The sequence below is a fragment of the Primulina huaijiensis genome, chromosome 1 (assembly GCF_012295235.1).
Source record: "Primulina huaijiensis isolate GDHJ02 chromosome 1, ASM1229523v2, whole genome shotgun sequence".
In the NCBI taxonomy this organism is placed as follows: domain Eukaryota; kingdom Viridiplantae; phylum Streptophyta; class Magnoliopsida; order Lamiales; family Gesneriaceae; genus Primulina; species Primulina huaijiensis.
This window is the reverse complement of record NC_133306.1, coordinates 15,823,600-15,841,175: the sequence shown is the minus strand read 5'-3', so window position 1 is coordinate 15,841,175 and position 17,576 is coordinate 15,823,600. Positions and strand designations below refer to the sequence as shown.

Below are 17,576 nucleotides of genomic sequence, written 5' to 3'. Positions count from 1 at the left end.
TCAGCAAAAGAGTTGATGCTGTGGAGACACTTGTATCAAGAAAGATAGATATACTTCAAATCGCTATAACCTCTGCTGCTGAAAACGTATCCAACTCTGTCAACTTTCTATCAACAGATGTTCGAAGATTATCCTTGAAGATGGAGTTGTTTGACAAAAAGGGGGAAGAGATCAAAAAGATTCTAAAACAACAGAAGAAATCTTCTCGTTAAAGAAAAATCTCTACAAGTCTATCTATCTTGTATTTGTGTGGATTATTATTCAGCTGATCAAGATCAACCTCTTATTTTATCTACAATATTTTCAGATGGTCAGTTATTATTCACTTAGTTTTGTCAAACACCATAAAGGGGGAAATTGTGAGAAACGAAATTCCGACGTTTGACAAAATATGAAATTCTGGAGTTTGACAAACTGATCAACCAATTGATACGCGCAATTATACTCAGTAACTGGACTTAACAACTGAAATCAGCAGATCTAAACTGATCAGTTGGAAACCGATCAGTTGTTATATTCAGCCGTATGCTTCCTTCAATTAAACATGTCTCGGGAAAGAACATTCAACCGACAAAGAGACATAGCAGATTGCAACTGAATATGAAACGCCGCACTTCAATCAATACAGTTTATAACAACGCATTTCGGCTAAAGCAATTAAGACGCCGCATTACAATAAATGAAGCAAACAATGCCCAAGGAATGATGAAGTGGCAATAAACGGAAACAAAGATTCAAACATATCTCAAGTTACCATTGGAAGGGAAGCTTATAAATATGACAGAAGAACAGCTGAAGAAGGGACACAGATCACTCTATTTAAATAGCTTGTTGTTACTCTGTCAAAATCTCAGCTCACCCTTACTTGATTTATTCGTAGCAGTCAAGGCTACAATCTGATCTCACTGGCACTCTGTAATAATCGTTAAATTCGATAGTGCTAAGATCAGTTACGTACTGAGAATATCTTGTAATACTAAGAGTTTCAGTTTTTGGCAGTGATAAGTCTAAACTGAAGTGGGTCAGTACAAATCTTGTATTCGATCAAAGTTTTAGAGGAAATCATATCCTTGAGATAGAAGAGGTGACGTAGGAGTAATTGAAATCTCCGAACATCCAGAAACAATCCTTGTGTATTTTATTTCAGTTTTGTATTCTATCTTTCAGTCAGTTAATTTCCGCAACTGCTTCAGTTTAACTGATTGTCATTGACCAACAAGATTCCGAGATTCAGTTTCTCACCAAACTGAACTCAAACCTCGAAAAGATCAATTTTAATTGTGAGTGTTTATTGAACCCCCCCTTCTAAACACTCTTGTTACGTTAATCGATCCTATCACTACGACCATTGGGAAAGGCCCCACAATTTCAATTCCCACTAGTCAAAAGGACACGAGGCTGAAACATATCTCATTGCCAAACTTTGCCTGTTGGAGAAATCATCATGCCTATGACATCTCTCAAATGCCTGCGATACTTTAATAGAATCTTCATTCATGGTCGGCCACCAATTCTCGGACATAAGTGTTTTTCTTGCCAATGCCATGGCCCCGAGGTGGTCCACACAACATCCCTCGTGTATTTCTCGGAGCACATAATTTGCTTCCTCATCCTCTAAAGATGTCCGAATGCAATGAAATATGGGAGTCATCCAAAAATTTTACGATGATCTCCGAGAGCTGAGCTCGTGAGAGGGGGAGCTCGTGAGAGGGGGAGAGCTCAACCTGGTAGACCACTTCTCTATTCGAGAGTGCTGCAAGAGAAGTAGCCATTTTTGTTAGGTCTTATGCTTGAGTTTTCTCTTCCCTTGAGATCTGTATTGTGATTCACTCAACAAAATACAAAGATAGTTTTAGGATCAAATTCTGATACCCAAAAATTTCTCATTTTTTTACCTCGTATAATCCCTTCACTTGCTGAGCGGCTAATTGAGAGTCTGAGTAGTGTTGGGCTTTTCTCGACCTCCCGAGTTGCCCTCTATCCTACCAATACCACTTCATACTTCAATTCTATGTTTAGGCTCTAAAGTCCAATTTTACTGCCATTTTTATTTTTCCTTCGAGGGAGAGACTATGATTTCCCCCACTCCATTCCCTTCCTTATTTGCTGCTTTGTCTATGTGCACTCTACACACCTATTCACACCTTGTTTGTGGCATTTCAGCTAGAAAATTTTATAAAGCCTGAACCTTGATTGTGGTTCTCGGTTAGTATACGATGTAATACTCCCCAAGTTCCACGATCCATTTAAAAAATAGCCGGGAAATGTTGGGTTGCGTTAATATTCTGCCTAATTGAGTATTGGTGAGCACGATGATGGGATGAGATAGGAAGTATTGTCTCAACTTTTTGAGCCGTGGTTACCAAGGCTAAGGCAATTTTATCTACCTCTGTGTAACGTACCTTGGCTCCTCTGAATGCACATAATACACGAGATTTTGATCTAGTAACTTTTGTTTAACCTAGACTGAACTCACAGCATACTCAGTGGCTGATAAGTATACCTATAATCTCTCTCTGGGCACGGGCATTACTAGAACGGGTAGACTACACAAATGCTCTAATAGGTCCTCAAATACTTTTTCATATTTCCAGTCCCATTGAAATTTTTTTAGCCTTCCTTATGACTTGGAAGAACGAATAGCTTCTATGTGTCGACCTAGAGATGAATCAGGACAACGCAGCTATCTAACTTGTCAACCTTTGGACCTTCTTGATTAAATTTGACAAAATCATATCCACAATCGTCTTTACTTTTTCCACATTAACTTCAATGCCCCTCTCTGTACTATACAACCCAAAAACATTCCACTCTTCACTCCTTGATCTCGTACTTCAGAGTTGAGAAAGTCTCCTCAAGGTCGAGGATGAGGTTGTTCGTAGTTTGGGACTTAACAAGGATATCATCCAAATATACCTCCACATTTCACCCCGCCTGCTCCTTAAATATTTTCACATCAAACTCTGGTAAGTGGTTTTAATTCAAATGGCATAACCATATAGCAAAAATTTCCTCTCGAGGTGATGAAACTACCTTTGTCCTGATATTGCTGAGCCAGAAAAAATTTGATAATACCCCTGGTAAGCATCCATGTATCACAATAGCTCTAACTCTGAGTTGAAGTCCACGAGATGATTGATGTACGAGAAGGGGTAATAATCTTTGGGGCGAGCGTTGCTGAAGTCCCAGAAATCTATACACATCTTCCACTTCTTCGTAGAGTTTGGGACCAACACTATGTTATAGAACCAACTCGAGAACTGTACTTCCCTGATGTGGTCTACCCTCAACATTGTCAGCAATTGTTCTTCAATGACCTTGTCCTTCTCAGGTCTGAATTGTCTCTTATTTTGTTTCACCGACCAAGTTTATGAGCAATTTTGAGTTTGTATTCGGTGATCATAGCTTAAATCCAGGTTATTTAATCAAAAGTCTAGGCGAAAACATCTTATTTCCCTTTTGAGACGATAAAAAACCTTAGATTTCACCTCTTTTTCTAAATCCTTTGCTACTCGGGTAATTTACTCGGAACATCCATGAATAATTCCCACCTCTTTCTAACCCTTTCCATTATCAAACAAACCTCCTCTTTCTCTAACATATGCACTATGAGGCTCACTTTCTCATACCATTTTCATATCTCCTCTCTCCTTGCTTTCTTCTTTTCCATCTGAATAGTTTCAGTGTAACATTTGTTCGAGGATGACTGATCCCCTCGAACTTCACCAATCACTCTTCTTGCTTGAAACTTAATCTTCTGGTGATAAGTAGAAGCAATGGTCGTGAAATCATTCATGAAAGACCTTTTCATAATAATGTTGTAGGAGGAAAGAGCCTCAACAATGGTCAATAGTGTCATCCTTTTTTTTCTTAGGCCACCAATACCCGTCGAGTTCAGTAGCATGATATCTCCCTTAGGGAAAACGGTATGACTTGAAAATCCAAATAGAGTTGTCTCCACCGGATCCAATTTGTACTCCCCGAGCTCCATTTTATCAAACGCTTCTTATAAAATGATGATAAAAAAGCTCCTCGAATCCACCAACACCCTTACCACTTCATAATTAGCCACAATAGCCTAGATAATCGGAGCATCATTACGAGGGCCTGCACTCCCTCCATGTCATGGGCCCCAAAACTGATCATGGGTCCATCCTCTCGATCGGTACACACTTCTCCCCTACCCTGTCTCCACACCTTATTTGTTCTATTAGAATCACCATAAGTTGACCTCTGAGATTATGTTAATGAAACCTCATATGGTTTGCTCAACTCGTATTTCTTCTCCTTAGGCTCCCTTATCTACTAGTTCCTCTCCTTTTTCCATGATGGATTCGAAGGTCACGGGGGCATGGGATTCCCTTGATTTCTCTTAATCCAAGGAACCCCCGTGCCTTTTTTCTCGGGTTCCTAGTGCTGGTACCCTCAGATTTGATCACTAAAGGTTGCATCCGAGGATTATTCTGGATAATCTTCTCCAACTCCTTGATCAATTTCTAGCACTTTTTAGTTTTGTATCCATAATCTCCATGAAATGAACAATACTTATTGGGATATGGTTTCACAGCTATCATTGAACTAATATGGCCCTTAAGAGTCTGGCTTATCTTCAAAGGCCTACACTTCTTTCCCTTCGAGGCTTTTAGGGGGCATGTAGTGGGAGAAACGATCCAAAAATTCTTATATCTCCCTTGACTTCTTCTCTTTCAGCAAAGATGGCCTATCAACCTTTCCTTTCTCCATCCTATCCTCCCTATTCTACTCTTGTGCTTCCTCCACATTAATGTAATTTTCTGCTCAGGGTAGCAGATCATCAAAGTTCTTTGGTGGAAAAGATCACCACCTCGGATTCCCAAGGTAAGGGCTGTAATTTTGATCTCTACAAGACACTCAAGAATCTCAAGCAATACTGCATTGAATCGGTTGATAAAATCCCTCAAGGGCTAGTTCCTGCCTTGATTTACATCGAAAATATTGAATGTCGTTTTCCGTTTTCTCTTGCTACTACTGAATGGTGGAGGAAACTACCACAGAATTTCATTGAAACAAGTGATAGTTCCTGGTTCGTGCTTGTCAAACCACTGCTGGGCAGCCCCTTCCAAGGTCATGAGAAAGACCTTACACTTGATGTGGTCTGGATAACAATACAACCTTGCCATATTTTCAAATCGCCTAAGGCGATCCTCGAGGTCAATGCTTCCATCATACTTTCGAATCCAAGGTGGTTTGTAATTAGGGGAAAAGGTTCGTCCAATACTTCTTTTGAGAAAAAGATACCCCATTTTGAGGGCCGAGGTGACATTGCCTCCTCCTTCATTCTCTTGACCTGCTCTCTAAACTCCTCCATCCGTTTCATTAATTCTGGATCTCTTGTTGTCATGGCCAGCGAGACTTCATCATGTTCTTTGTACTCCTCATTCCTTCACCTCTCCTTCAACATTTATTCATCATGATAGGACCGTTAATTCTCCAGAATCTTTCCTCTACAACTTGTCTAACCATAGTCTTGATCAACTGTGTGAGTTGGCCAAGTTTCCCAAGCCAACTCCCCCTCCCCCCTCCCCCAACATTTATGGCATCAAAATTCCCTTCATTATGATTTTCGTTGACTGTTTTACGAGTTGTAATCATATCTTTATCTTATATATGGTTCCTACAGGCGACACCAATAATGATTCTCGAGAAATATGGGTATAGTCAATGCTAAATTCCTGATCTCCCAAAGATGTATGCGAATAGCAGCCAAGCTCAAAGGGGCTGAGCTCCTGGGGTTGGATTCATGGCATCAACTCTTGCACACATTCAAAATACGAAACTTTTGAATGAGACTATTTTGTCATGGCTAGTCCGACTCTCAAGTCACTATTTGGCTCACAAAAGAGAGAAAACATATATACACTACAAGAAATTCTGCATACAACAACGCACATATGACAACGGTTTTTGTGAAAAACCGTTGTCGTATGTGTTTTAACAACGGTTTTAGCGAAAACCGTTGTCTTTTGGGGGCCAAAGACAACGGTTTTAGCGAAAACCGTTGTCTTATGAACCGTTGTCTATTAGCGTGCTTTTTTGGACAATCGACAACGGTTTTAAGAAACCGTTGTCGATTAGCGTGGTTTTTGGACAAACAACAACGGTTTTTGAGAACGTTGCAATATTTAGCGACGGATTTTATATTACCGTCGCTAATTTTAAATGGAAACTGTCGCTAATTTTAAATTAGCGATGATTTTGTTTAAACTGTCGCTAAATTTAGCAACGGTTTTACGTAAACCCGTCGCATGTTTAAAATTAGCGACGGTTGTGCAAAACCCGTCTCTAAACAAAACCGTTGCTAAATTTAGCGACGGTTTAGATCCAAACAGTCGCAAAATTAAAAACTGTGATGGTTTTAAAATTACCTCGCCAATAGCGACAGTTTAAACAAAACCCGTCGCAAACTGTCTATAAATATCACCATACTCGGTCCATTTCCCTCCACAACACTTAAATTTTTCTCCCTTACACGAATTTATCACTTCACATAAAACTTAAAATTTTTCTCACCACTTCACAACACTTAAAATTTTTCTCTCGTACACGATTTTACTACTTCACAACACTTAAAATTATTCTCACCACTTCACAAAATTTAAAATTTTTCTCTCTTAAACGATTTTACTACTTCACAACACTTAAAATTTTTCTCTTTTACACGATTTTAGTTTCGATTGTTAGTTTTTTTAGATTTATTAAATTATAAAAAGTTTTTTTTTATTTTTCGAAACAAATTAACGACGGAAATCATGATATAAACCGTCGCTAAAAGTAGCGACGGAATTTATTGAGAACCGTCGCTAATTGTAGCGACGGTTTATTAAACCGTCGCTAATTCAAAATTAGGGACGGTTTTGAATAAATCCGTTGCTAATATTATTTGCGACGGTTTTAAAAAACCGCCGCAAATTCGACCTACAACAACGGATAAAAACCGTTGTCTTTGAACGGACTTTCAACAACACCCTCAGTTACAACAGTTTTAGAAAGGCTACGACAACGGATAAAATCCGTTGTCGAATGCCGTTTTTGGTGTAGTGATATGTGCATACAAAATGTAATATGAAGTAAATAAATGAACAAAGGCAAAACCTGAGTATTTATAAAAGAAAACTAATGATGACCTCAGTCGTAGAACACAGAAATATGGTACAGTCCAACATCCAACTATGCTTGCATTCAATGCCACATTAAGTACTTTATTAAATACCACATTAAATATCATATCAAAAATATTTTGTACTACGGCCTAGGATATATATCTCATCACTAGCTTTATCAGGTCAACTAGAACCCACTCGTGCACAACCTGATATGTTCATGCTTGCAAATTAGGTCGACTCCTACAACGTCGAACAATCTTTACCCCATTATCCGTATAAAACCCTTATCCTAGAGACAAGAACAAATACTTGGTCCTAGTTTCCGCCTTTCGAGTTTAGCCTAGAAACCTACCGATCACCATACTTCTCAACTCATGCTTTAGTTTACCGACCCTCTGAACTCAGGCTTCGGGTCTAGAATTATATATCTTAATATTTTAGCAGGTAACAACCTCGGTATGTCATCATCTCGGCCATCTCCTACCTTGATTCGCCTAAGGACCTCAAGTATACCTTGGGGTGTCATCGAACATGTTAATGATTACTAAGCATGGTAACCCATGTTGCAAACCTAACTTCCACTACCATAGCTTTAGCCCGAAACTATTAACTCCTTGAGCACAGGCGCTGCACCCTCGAGTCCATCTCTATACCCAGACCCATAAAATATCCGACCTTCCCTTCCTCAGACAACTATTACCTCAGTTACTTCCTTAGTGGGTTGAAAGAACTTGGTTTAGGTCCTAGAGCGGCCCGACAACTATCCGGGGAATCGGTAGTTAGAGCTACATGTGCGTATTGGGTCCTAAAGATTAATTATGCACAACTATAACTATAAATTCTCTACTTCACTAGTGGTATCACTTAGATAATTTAGGGTGAGATCTTTTTAGTGAACTGATCATCTTATATTAGTACATATTCACGTGTGTAGATAACCCCACATATATGCTGATAAAACGTAGTAATAACACATCATGAATACTGATGTCAAGTGAGAAAATTAAATATCTATTTTTCAGACAAGGCCGAGAATCAATTTAAAGAATGCACTCATTAAGAAATGTATATCATGATTGATAATCATTAGAGTCGTCAATTTGAGTTTATCCCGTTGAGTCGACCCAAGGCATTGTAAAAAAAAAAAAAAAAAAATAGATTCGGTTATGATTTTATTAACACATTCGAAGTTAGATCAAAACAGGTCGACTTATTTAGATTATGGGTTGAGACAAGCGGGGTGGGTTACCCTGCGAGCCAACCACCATATTTATTTTTAAAAATAATTTTTTTATTAATTATTAAAAATCGATTTCACTCCTCCTTTTTTTTTATTAATTATTAAAAAATTAATTTTATTTATAAAATATCGAGTTAAGTTTTTTTACAAACTGATATTTTGAGTTATTGGGATTTTAATTTTTAACTATTTTAATTTATATGTATTTTATTTGGAGAAATGAACATTGTATAGATATGAAGACGTCTTAATTAGGTGAGAGTTTAACTATTTTGAAAATTATTATTGATGAAGGAAAAAGATATAAAGAGAGATGGAAATTTAATTGATACTAGCCCACACGCGCTGCGTGTGTCATGAATATATTGAGCGAACATATTAAACATTCGTTATATTACAACACCATGACACCGAAATATTTTGTACTTGAATCATGAAAAGCAGTGGAGTCCAAAGCTTAAATAAATCTGTCAAACTCAATTTGTTACCTTACATGATATAGGTTTTGATCATAAAAAATAATATTCTTTTGAAGCCGCAATATCATCTCATGTGAAATAATGATAAACTTCAACGTAAAAGAAGTAAACAAATATTCAAATGATTTTCCAAAAAATATCATAATAGCATCGAACTAAAATTTATTGAATATAAAAACCCCAAATTTGTCTCTTAAATTCAGCTAATAAATTGAACAAAAACAATTAAAGATGTATTTATCTTTAAGCATTGTATGCATAAGTTAAATATTCTATATTCTAGCGTAATAATAAAATATTTATTTTATTTAATCATATCCAAGTACAACATAAATATACAAAAGAAATAAAACAATCTATTAAAACGTGTTATAAAATNAAACAAATTAACGACGGAAATCATGATATAAACCGTCGCTAAAAGTAGCGACGGAATTTATTGAGAACCGTCGCTAATTGTAGCGACAGTTTATTAAACCTGTAAGTAGACTACTTCACAAAGATAAACAATAAAAATTCTAGCAATAGTGGTAGAATTAAATCATTTCCGGAAGACACATATTATGTTTTGATTAAGTTGAAATAAAAATCAACAATTTAAGTAGATTGAACAATGGAAATAATAAGTTTTTTAATCCATGCTAAGGTCAAGTTTGTTACTGTAATACTAAGAATTTTAAAAACCTGCAGTGTTGGCTATTTATGGAGACTATTGGTTGGATTCTTGCCTCCATCATCTGCGTTTTCCATGTATGAATCGTCAGGTTTAAATACATATGCAGCCAAGATTCAAATACGCCAGATCAGTAAAGATGCAAATGTGCCAGATAAAAGTTCAGATTTTGAGATCGGAACTCTGTTCAATCTTGAAACATTTTAGTTTAACCTACCAACCAAAATGTAAATTTGTCAATAAAGACAATCTTAAAACAATATTTAAGAAGCCTTAAGATAATGATTTAGTGACTCTGTTAACAATATGTGAGATATTAGATCATAAGACCGTGAAGCGCGTAGTAAATACATTATCACCTGTAATATAAAAAAAACGAATTTGATATGATTAATAATATTAAGCAACATAATAAAGCATAGACCATAAACTTATTCATTGCTAAAAAAACCAGATGAAGATGGGGGCGAGTAGGTCTGATCCATTGAATTGAGTATCCATTTCTACAAATAATTTGTTTGCAACCAGTGTCCTTCGACTTTTGAGAAAAAAGCACAAAGTCAAAACAAAAACAAAAAAACAAAAAAACTTAAACCAACAAACATAAAACCATAAATAATATGTTTATCCATTAGACACTAATTTAAAATTGATTCAATAAATATAGAAATTGTAATATCCATGCCAAAAATGGTTATTTGGGAGACGTGATAAGATAGAGGATGAGAAATAGATAAACATGGATAGAGATAAAAGCATGGATAGAAAACAGGGTGCCACATATAGCTGCCTATGAATGAACAAATATAATTGAATTTATTAGCATCCCCTAAATTCTAACATTGAAACATATATCATGTATTTAACGATTATTGCAAATTTTTGTACATAATGTATTTTTAAAAAATTTACAATAAAGAGAGTCGACTTACTTACATTTTATCATTCTCTATTAGGTAGCAATACATCTTTGAAAATCACGTTTCTTGTAAATACACCATATTGACGCTCTAAATTCCTGTCTTTTACCAAAATTTTTGTAGAATTTTGTGAGACTCCTATCGAAAGTGCCACATATAGCTGACCACGGCTGAACACATGGTTACACAAAAATATGTTAATATTTGTAATTGTTTGACCTTGTGATTTTTTTATTGTCAAAGCAAAACTAAGCCTTATAGGAAACTGTTGACGTGTCAACTCAAATTGTAATCCAAAATTATCTTCACTTTTCAAGGGCATTCTATGTAGAAAGAATCTGGTACCCTTGTGAGGACCTGTTATGATATCAGCATCTATAAAATTTTTATGAAGACTGCGACATATTAATCTTGTTCCATTGCATAGACCAAGTTCAGACGCAACATTTCTCAAGAGAATGACATGCCTTCCTATTTTCAATACAATTTTATGTGGTGGCAAACCACTTGGACTAAGGGAATTCAAAAATTCATCTTGAAAGGTATAGTCTTTTTCCTCTCCAGGAAACTTGAGAATGAGTATTCGATTAATTTTGTCCACATCAACATTTTTTGGTGTGATGATTGCTCTATCAACCATATAGTTTTCATCGTTAACATAATTTATCATATTAGGAAAAATAGAAGCAATCAACATCTGAAATTGATTGTTCACTTTCCTATGGTATGGTAATTGAATCTGGTAATTTTATGAAATCACGATTTACAGTATGTTGCAATCCATCACCTATGCGCTAGAGAAACTGCAAACAGATCTCATATTTTGTTGAAGATGTATTATCTTTATGAAATTCCAGAATGTTGACCTTGAAATACTTGCAACTATTTGTTCTGCCTTTGACACTCGTTTAACAACTGGTAACACTTGTCGAAAATCGCCACATAAAACCATTGCCTTCCCTCCAAATGCTATTTGATTTTCCATAAAATCTTGGAAACTCTTACTGACAGATTCAAAAGCATAGCGATTTGCCATTGGAGCCTCGTCTCATACTATAACTGATGCACGCCTTATTAGATCTACAAGTTCTGTCTGTTTTTTTATTTTGCAAAGTATTGATGCGGTTGGTCTAAGTGGAATTTGAAAACATGAATTTGCAGTTCTTCCACCTGGCAACAATGTCGCAACTATTACAGATGTTGCTACCATAATTATCATTTTACCCATTTTTCTTAAGTGTGCCAACATTGAGCGGTATAAAAAAGTCTTGCACCATCAATGAAGAAAAGTTTTGATTGGTTATGCATAATACTTTCTATGATGGTGTCAAACGCAATCCTCTGTTGAGTATTCAAACATTCAATAGATCTCAAATCATCATCAGAAATATGATAAGAAAGCTCATCCTCAATTATTCTTGGTACCGGTGCGTCTTCTTAAAACTCAACACTTATTGATGGCAAATCAAAATCATCAAGTTTCATTTTGTACTGACGCAATAACCTTCGTATCTCAAGCAATAACTTATTGATGATTAAGTTACTTGATGAAATTTCTCTACCATAATCTTCACACATGCTAGGATGGAACTTATCCCAGAGTTCTCGAAATATTGTTGGTAGATAGAACACCAGTATGGATACAAATAACTTTCTCAATGAAGATGACATTCTAACAGAGCGTGCTTCTTGCAGACATTGTTTTACATAATCAACCTATTAGAGAAGTCCTCTCATTTGAGCAGACTTCTTAAATGTTGAATATGTTACCCCATTCACAGTCATTAGATCTTAAAGATGTCGGGCCCCTGACATGATTGAAAAGGATACAAAGATAAAACCTCTCACCTTCAGATGGCGACACAACATATACTCTCCCAACCACTTTATTGTTGCTTCTTCGATGAATCCATTTTTTTCAGATTTTATCCATGTGTAATATTGTTGAAATTCTCGATATAAATACTTTTCAATCAAGTCAGGATCAAAATTTATTTTGAAAAATTCTGTAAGCATAGTCTTCGAGTTGTCATCATCTGCAAGTAGATCACTTACGCGTTGTTAGGGGTCAAAATAAATCAAATGTTGGTTTGGTGTATGTACTTGTAACCTAATGACTGAAGGATACATCCTACTGAACTCAAATGAGAAAATTCGCCACAATTCTTCAGGCGCACAAATCCACCTTCCATCCACATACTGTTGGATTTCATCACAATTTTGCCAATTTCGTAACTCTAGTGCGACCCGATCAGGACCTTTATGGATGTACTTGTATATGTACTTGACACATTTAATCTCTCCACATACTTCAACATTAATATGACAATCATATTTTAATAAAAGCCAGGGATTGTACGGGACAACCCAACAATTATCAATGAAAACGTCGTCATTGTTGGGAATTGATATTTGGCCACCTTCACATCTTCGATACAAAGAATATGAATCATTTCCTCGAGATGTGTATTCCACAAATGGATTTGGAAAGTTCTTCTTGCATTTACCATTTACATATGCATGGACAATTAGGATTGATTGATCCACAGGGCTCATGTATCATATGGTGGACAACTGCTTTGTGTAGGTTGGGTTCTTCTGTTAGTAAAAGTATTTCAGCACGCACAATTGAGTCAAAGTGATCGGGAGTACACAATTTGTCATTATTTTCAAATATGACCAACATATGAACATGAGGAAGCCCTCTTTTTTGATACTCAATGACGTACGAATAAGAGCTGACCTTACCTAAAACCCATCTATCCACAATGTCTTTCTTAAACTCCTCAAATTTTGACCGAAATATCCTTGTAATCAAATCTGGACGGTCTTGAGGTGATTGCCCAGGAAGTAGTTGATACTTTATCTCATTTCAATTTGGATTGCATTTCATTGTAAGAATTATATCTGGTTTTCCATATGTTTGTACCAAAGTCATGGCATCTTGATACCGTTGGCACATATCACATGGGATTCCACCGAAAGATGATGGCAAAACGATTCTGGTACCAACATTTCCTGTATAATGTATGTGATAGGAATGTATAAGATGTGAGTTGTAACACATGTTGTGAAAAATAATATTCAAATCATTAAGTTATCATAGCTACATTATTTTCACCTCCATGTAAACAATCTCGCAATCCTTTGTAAATTTTCTCGTATCTCGATTGCTCAAAGTTTCTAGAAATTCATTGTCAACAATGACAGCTGCAACTTGAGATTTCGTTGGTAAACTCTATTGACGTTCATTAGGTTTTTGTTACCTGATGATGAGCCTACAGTTAGGTATGTCTTGACATTTGCCAATTTGTCGAAACACGTGCACAAATGGATTGTGTTAATCAAGAATGTTTTTTTATCTTAAGCAACAATTCTCGCCTTAGTTCTGGATTTTCAAGAAGTCTGTTGTCTATATCATGTTCCATGTCTACAATCCACATCGGCATGTACTTTGACCTACAATTTTCATTTGGTAGAAGACTTCCAATCGAGTGATATATTGATCCATGTGCATGAAATGTGTAAATTCCATGTGTACCGGTTGCTAAGGACTCATCTATATTAACTCCCATCGATGTAAAAGAGAAAACATGATTGTATGCCCTTATGAACTTCCGAAAATTTCTGCCTTCATCGTTATCCGCAGCATACAACTCTTGCAATTCAACGGGAGAAGGAATATGATCCAAATTTGTGTTTCCATTTCTACAGCAGAATTGTGATGTTTCACCATGAAACAGTAGAGCTTGGCAACGTATACAAATTCTTGGGTCAGACAATTGCCACCGATAATTTATCTCACTTTCACCGAAATTTCTTGCTAGGTTACGATATCGACGTGGACGTGGATATCGTTGTATGTTAGTAATGACACTGTTTTCATTGAAGTTAATTCCTGCGAAAATATTCAAATTAATCTTCAAACTAACAATTTGAAAAGAAATTGTGGTTGTAAAAGTGAACAAATAAATTATATAGTATAAATTTATTATTCTAACCTATTTGTAAACCTCATTTTTTAAAATAATTTATTTTCAATTTAAATTGCGATATGCATATAAGCGCTATTGAAAAAGTCATATATTTCATAATTTACGTTTGAAAAATATATCATATTTTAAAATAATAATTTTCTTATTTGTACGAATTTTTGAAAAATTAGAATAACTATTTTAAATAAATTAAAATTTTTGAACGAAACTCTAAAAATAAGACATTAAAAAATTGTACAATGTGTCCAAATTAATTTTCCATGTTTAAAAATATATTTCATGTAGGATGCTTCCTAGTTAATTTTATATCACCTTCTGAAAGTTTTAAATGATTAAATATTAGTGCATAAAATTTTGAAAATTAAAACAAACATAAAAATCAATCACCTAGATGATGGACTATCATCGAAGTCATAAAATACTAAATGTAGAACTTGAGAGGGAAATTGTTGGCAGAAGCAATAAAAAGTTTTAAATTTTAACAAATATGTAATACACATGTATGTCATAAATAGAAAATGTAGTGAAACAATTATTTAGCAAAGTAATACTAATTAATCCAACCTATTTTGTTTCAATTATTTATTTTTATTTAAACGCGTTGATAATGGATAAAGGTGTGAAACATATATATTTATTTGGATATAGTAGAGTACCTTGATGAACCTAATTTGACGACGCTAGACGTGTGCTAGTACTCCCACGCTCGAAATTTGATGTCAAAGTATGAAAATATATTGGCTCTGAGCAACACGTTTTTCGCATTGTAGTTAAATCAACAACTGTCATGAACAACAGATGTAGAGTATTTTTTAACTTGTTATCTGTAATAGTACTTGAGAATGATAATTATTTACGATGTTTTGTACAATACATCAAATTAAATAAATGATTGTGTTGCCAATAAAGTATTGTTTTACGTTACATTGTGGATATAAGTCATAATATTGTAGGAGATACTTACAATTTTAACTGATGTTATGAGTTGATTGTTGAATCATTGTAGTTGGTACTGCAACAAAATTACTATTACCAAGATTAGACTCATCTGGAATTTTTGATCTCTCGTTATCTTGTCTCCTTCGATAATTTGCACGACGGCGAGCCAATTCAATGCTCCTTGCATCCTCATTCATTAATCGTCGTCTAGTACGCTGGGCCAATCTCTAATTTATTTGTTGATATGTTGAACAAAACATGCATATTGTAAGCGTGTCGTGCATTTTTCATGTGAAAAATTTATCACTAATAGACCATGTAAATATTTTTTGAACTATGTATTATACAATGCTAGTTTGAAGTAGAAATGGAGGAAGTCAAATCCATTATTCTAATTTGGTAATTTGATCGACGTCGAGCAAGGTAAGATTGTCGTCGTTGTTGGGTCATAGAATGTATTCTTTCATGTTCGTTATGCGTTAACATTTGTCGCCTTTCAATGATATAAGAGCTAGAGTTAGAATTTGTCATGTCCTGCATAGAATTACAGACCAATAATTAATGTTCTTATGAAAATAAGAAAATAATAGTGGAAACATTTAAGGAAAATTTAAATGATTATTTTGCATGTACGTACATGTCATTGTCGTCAACTATTTGAGGCTATATTTTACTTATATGTCATCATTTTTGTCTAAATATGAAAGATATAAAAAAAATTATATATATTAATGCTATTGTATTATGTTTATTGATCATGAATGTAATTTATTCTTAAAATATAAATAATTTTTTATTTTTCCACAATACAGTATTAAAATGTTTACTTGAAAAATGGAATAAAAAAAATTGCATACCTGCGTAGACATTTGTTGTTGATTTGTGACATCATTGTTGTTTGGTGTACATTCTCCCGAACTCGTGGTTTCCATTTTTCAATGTGCAGATATCTGTAAGAGAAATTTATTCTCATTCCATCAATTTCAAGCTAAAGCATCACCTAAAAGTTTGAATTAAAAACCCACTGGCTAAACTATTTAAAGAATTTTGAAAATCATGACACAAAATGTGATAAATTTATTGCAAATTGTGAAGAAGTAGTAGTAAACAAACAGTTTGAGAAGCAGAAGATTAATGTCCAAATTTTTTTAAAAAATAAAAAGATGTAAAAGACATATGCAAGGCAGAATCATGAATAATGGTCCAAAATTCGCGTAATTTTGACTTTACTCATGTCTAATTAATTGAAAAGTTAAGAAATAAAACTGCCTTTCATTTTCCTGCAAGAATTTTTAAAATGTAAGCATATCCATAATCTATCAGCTATAAATAAGAATTAATCGGTGGTTTATGAACATCAAACTAAACTTATGTTCCACTAAAATGAAATAAAAAACTACACACAAATTTATAGTAATAGTTCTGTTTGAGTAAATTCTCAAAGAACCTCAAATAACAATTATTATTCCTCGAGCAACACAACCAGAGTATAAATGAGAAATGACTTAAAACTTGGCTTTTTTTAAAAAATAATATATAAAAAATAAAAAATTATAAAAATATTGCAAATTCAAAAGTTTTACAAAACTATAACAATCCGGAAAATACTGTCGCGGATTCTGACATTGTTATCCAGATGTTTATTAAGTTATATATATTTATATTTTATTACTAAATAAAAATAAAAAAAAAAGTATAATCCGTGGCAGTCTGCCACGGATTCTACTTTTGACTATTTACTTCCATTTGCAAATATACATAGCTCTGTCATATATAATTTTGTAGGGAATGACAATAATTATGATAGTGTTTTAAATCATAATAGTTTTAAATATTAATAATATTTTTATAATAAATAAATATATATATCATTTAATATTTTTTGTACTATTATTATTTAAGTTACTGTATATGTCATCGTAGTTAAAAAGTTAAGTTTTAGTAATTAATTTTTGTTTGAATCCAAGTAATATTACTATAAATATATAGCAATACTAATATATTTGTAATAAGAGTAATACAATGAAATAAATTTATAATATTTTTATTTATAGTAATTTAATTTAAATAATAATGATAATAATTGTGTAATAAATTTTTTTTTATCAATGTTAAACAATTTTGGAATTCAATGACGATTATTAATATATTATGATACTAATGATTTCAATAATTTTTTATTTTTTTT

At 34.2% G+C, this 17,576-nt stretch overlaps 1 protein-coding gene and 1 long non-coding RNA gene across 2 annotated transcripts; both read right to left on the bottom strand.

The window, feature by feature from the left end:
• Positions 1 to 10,476: 10,476 nt before the first annotated feature.
• On the bottom strand, positions 10,477 to 11,490 carry LOC140971658 (uncharacterized). Its single transcript, XM_073434027.1, has 2 exons — positions 11,321 to 11,490; positions 10,477 to 11,173 (listed from the first exon to the last, which is right to left on the bottom strand). Exons 1-2 carry the CDS (start codon positions 11,488 to 11,490, stop codon positions 10,477 to 10,479), a joined length of 867 nt encoding a protein of 288 aa, XP_073290128.1.
• Positions 11,491 to 14,104: 2,614 nt separating this feature from the next.
• LOC140956555 (uncharacterized) lies at positions 14,105 to 15,542 on the bottom strand. Its single transcript, XR_012171493.1, has 3 exons — positions 15,414 to 15,542; positions 15,106 to 15,231; positions 14,105 to 14,352 (listed from the first exon to the last, which is right to left on the bottom strand). It is a non-coding gene; the product is annotated as an uncharacterized lncRNA (long non-coding RNA).
• Positions 15,543 to 17,576: the final 2,034 nt, after the last annotated feature.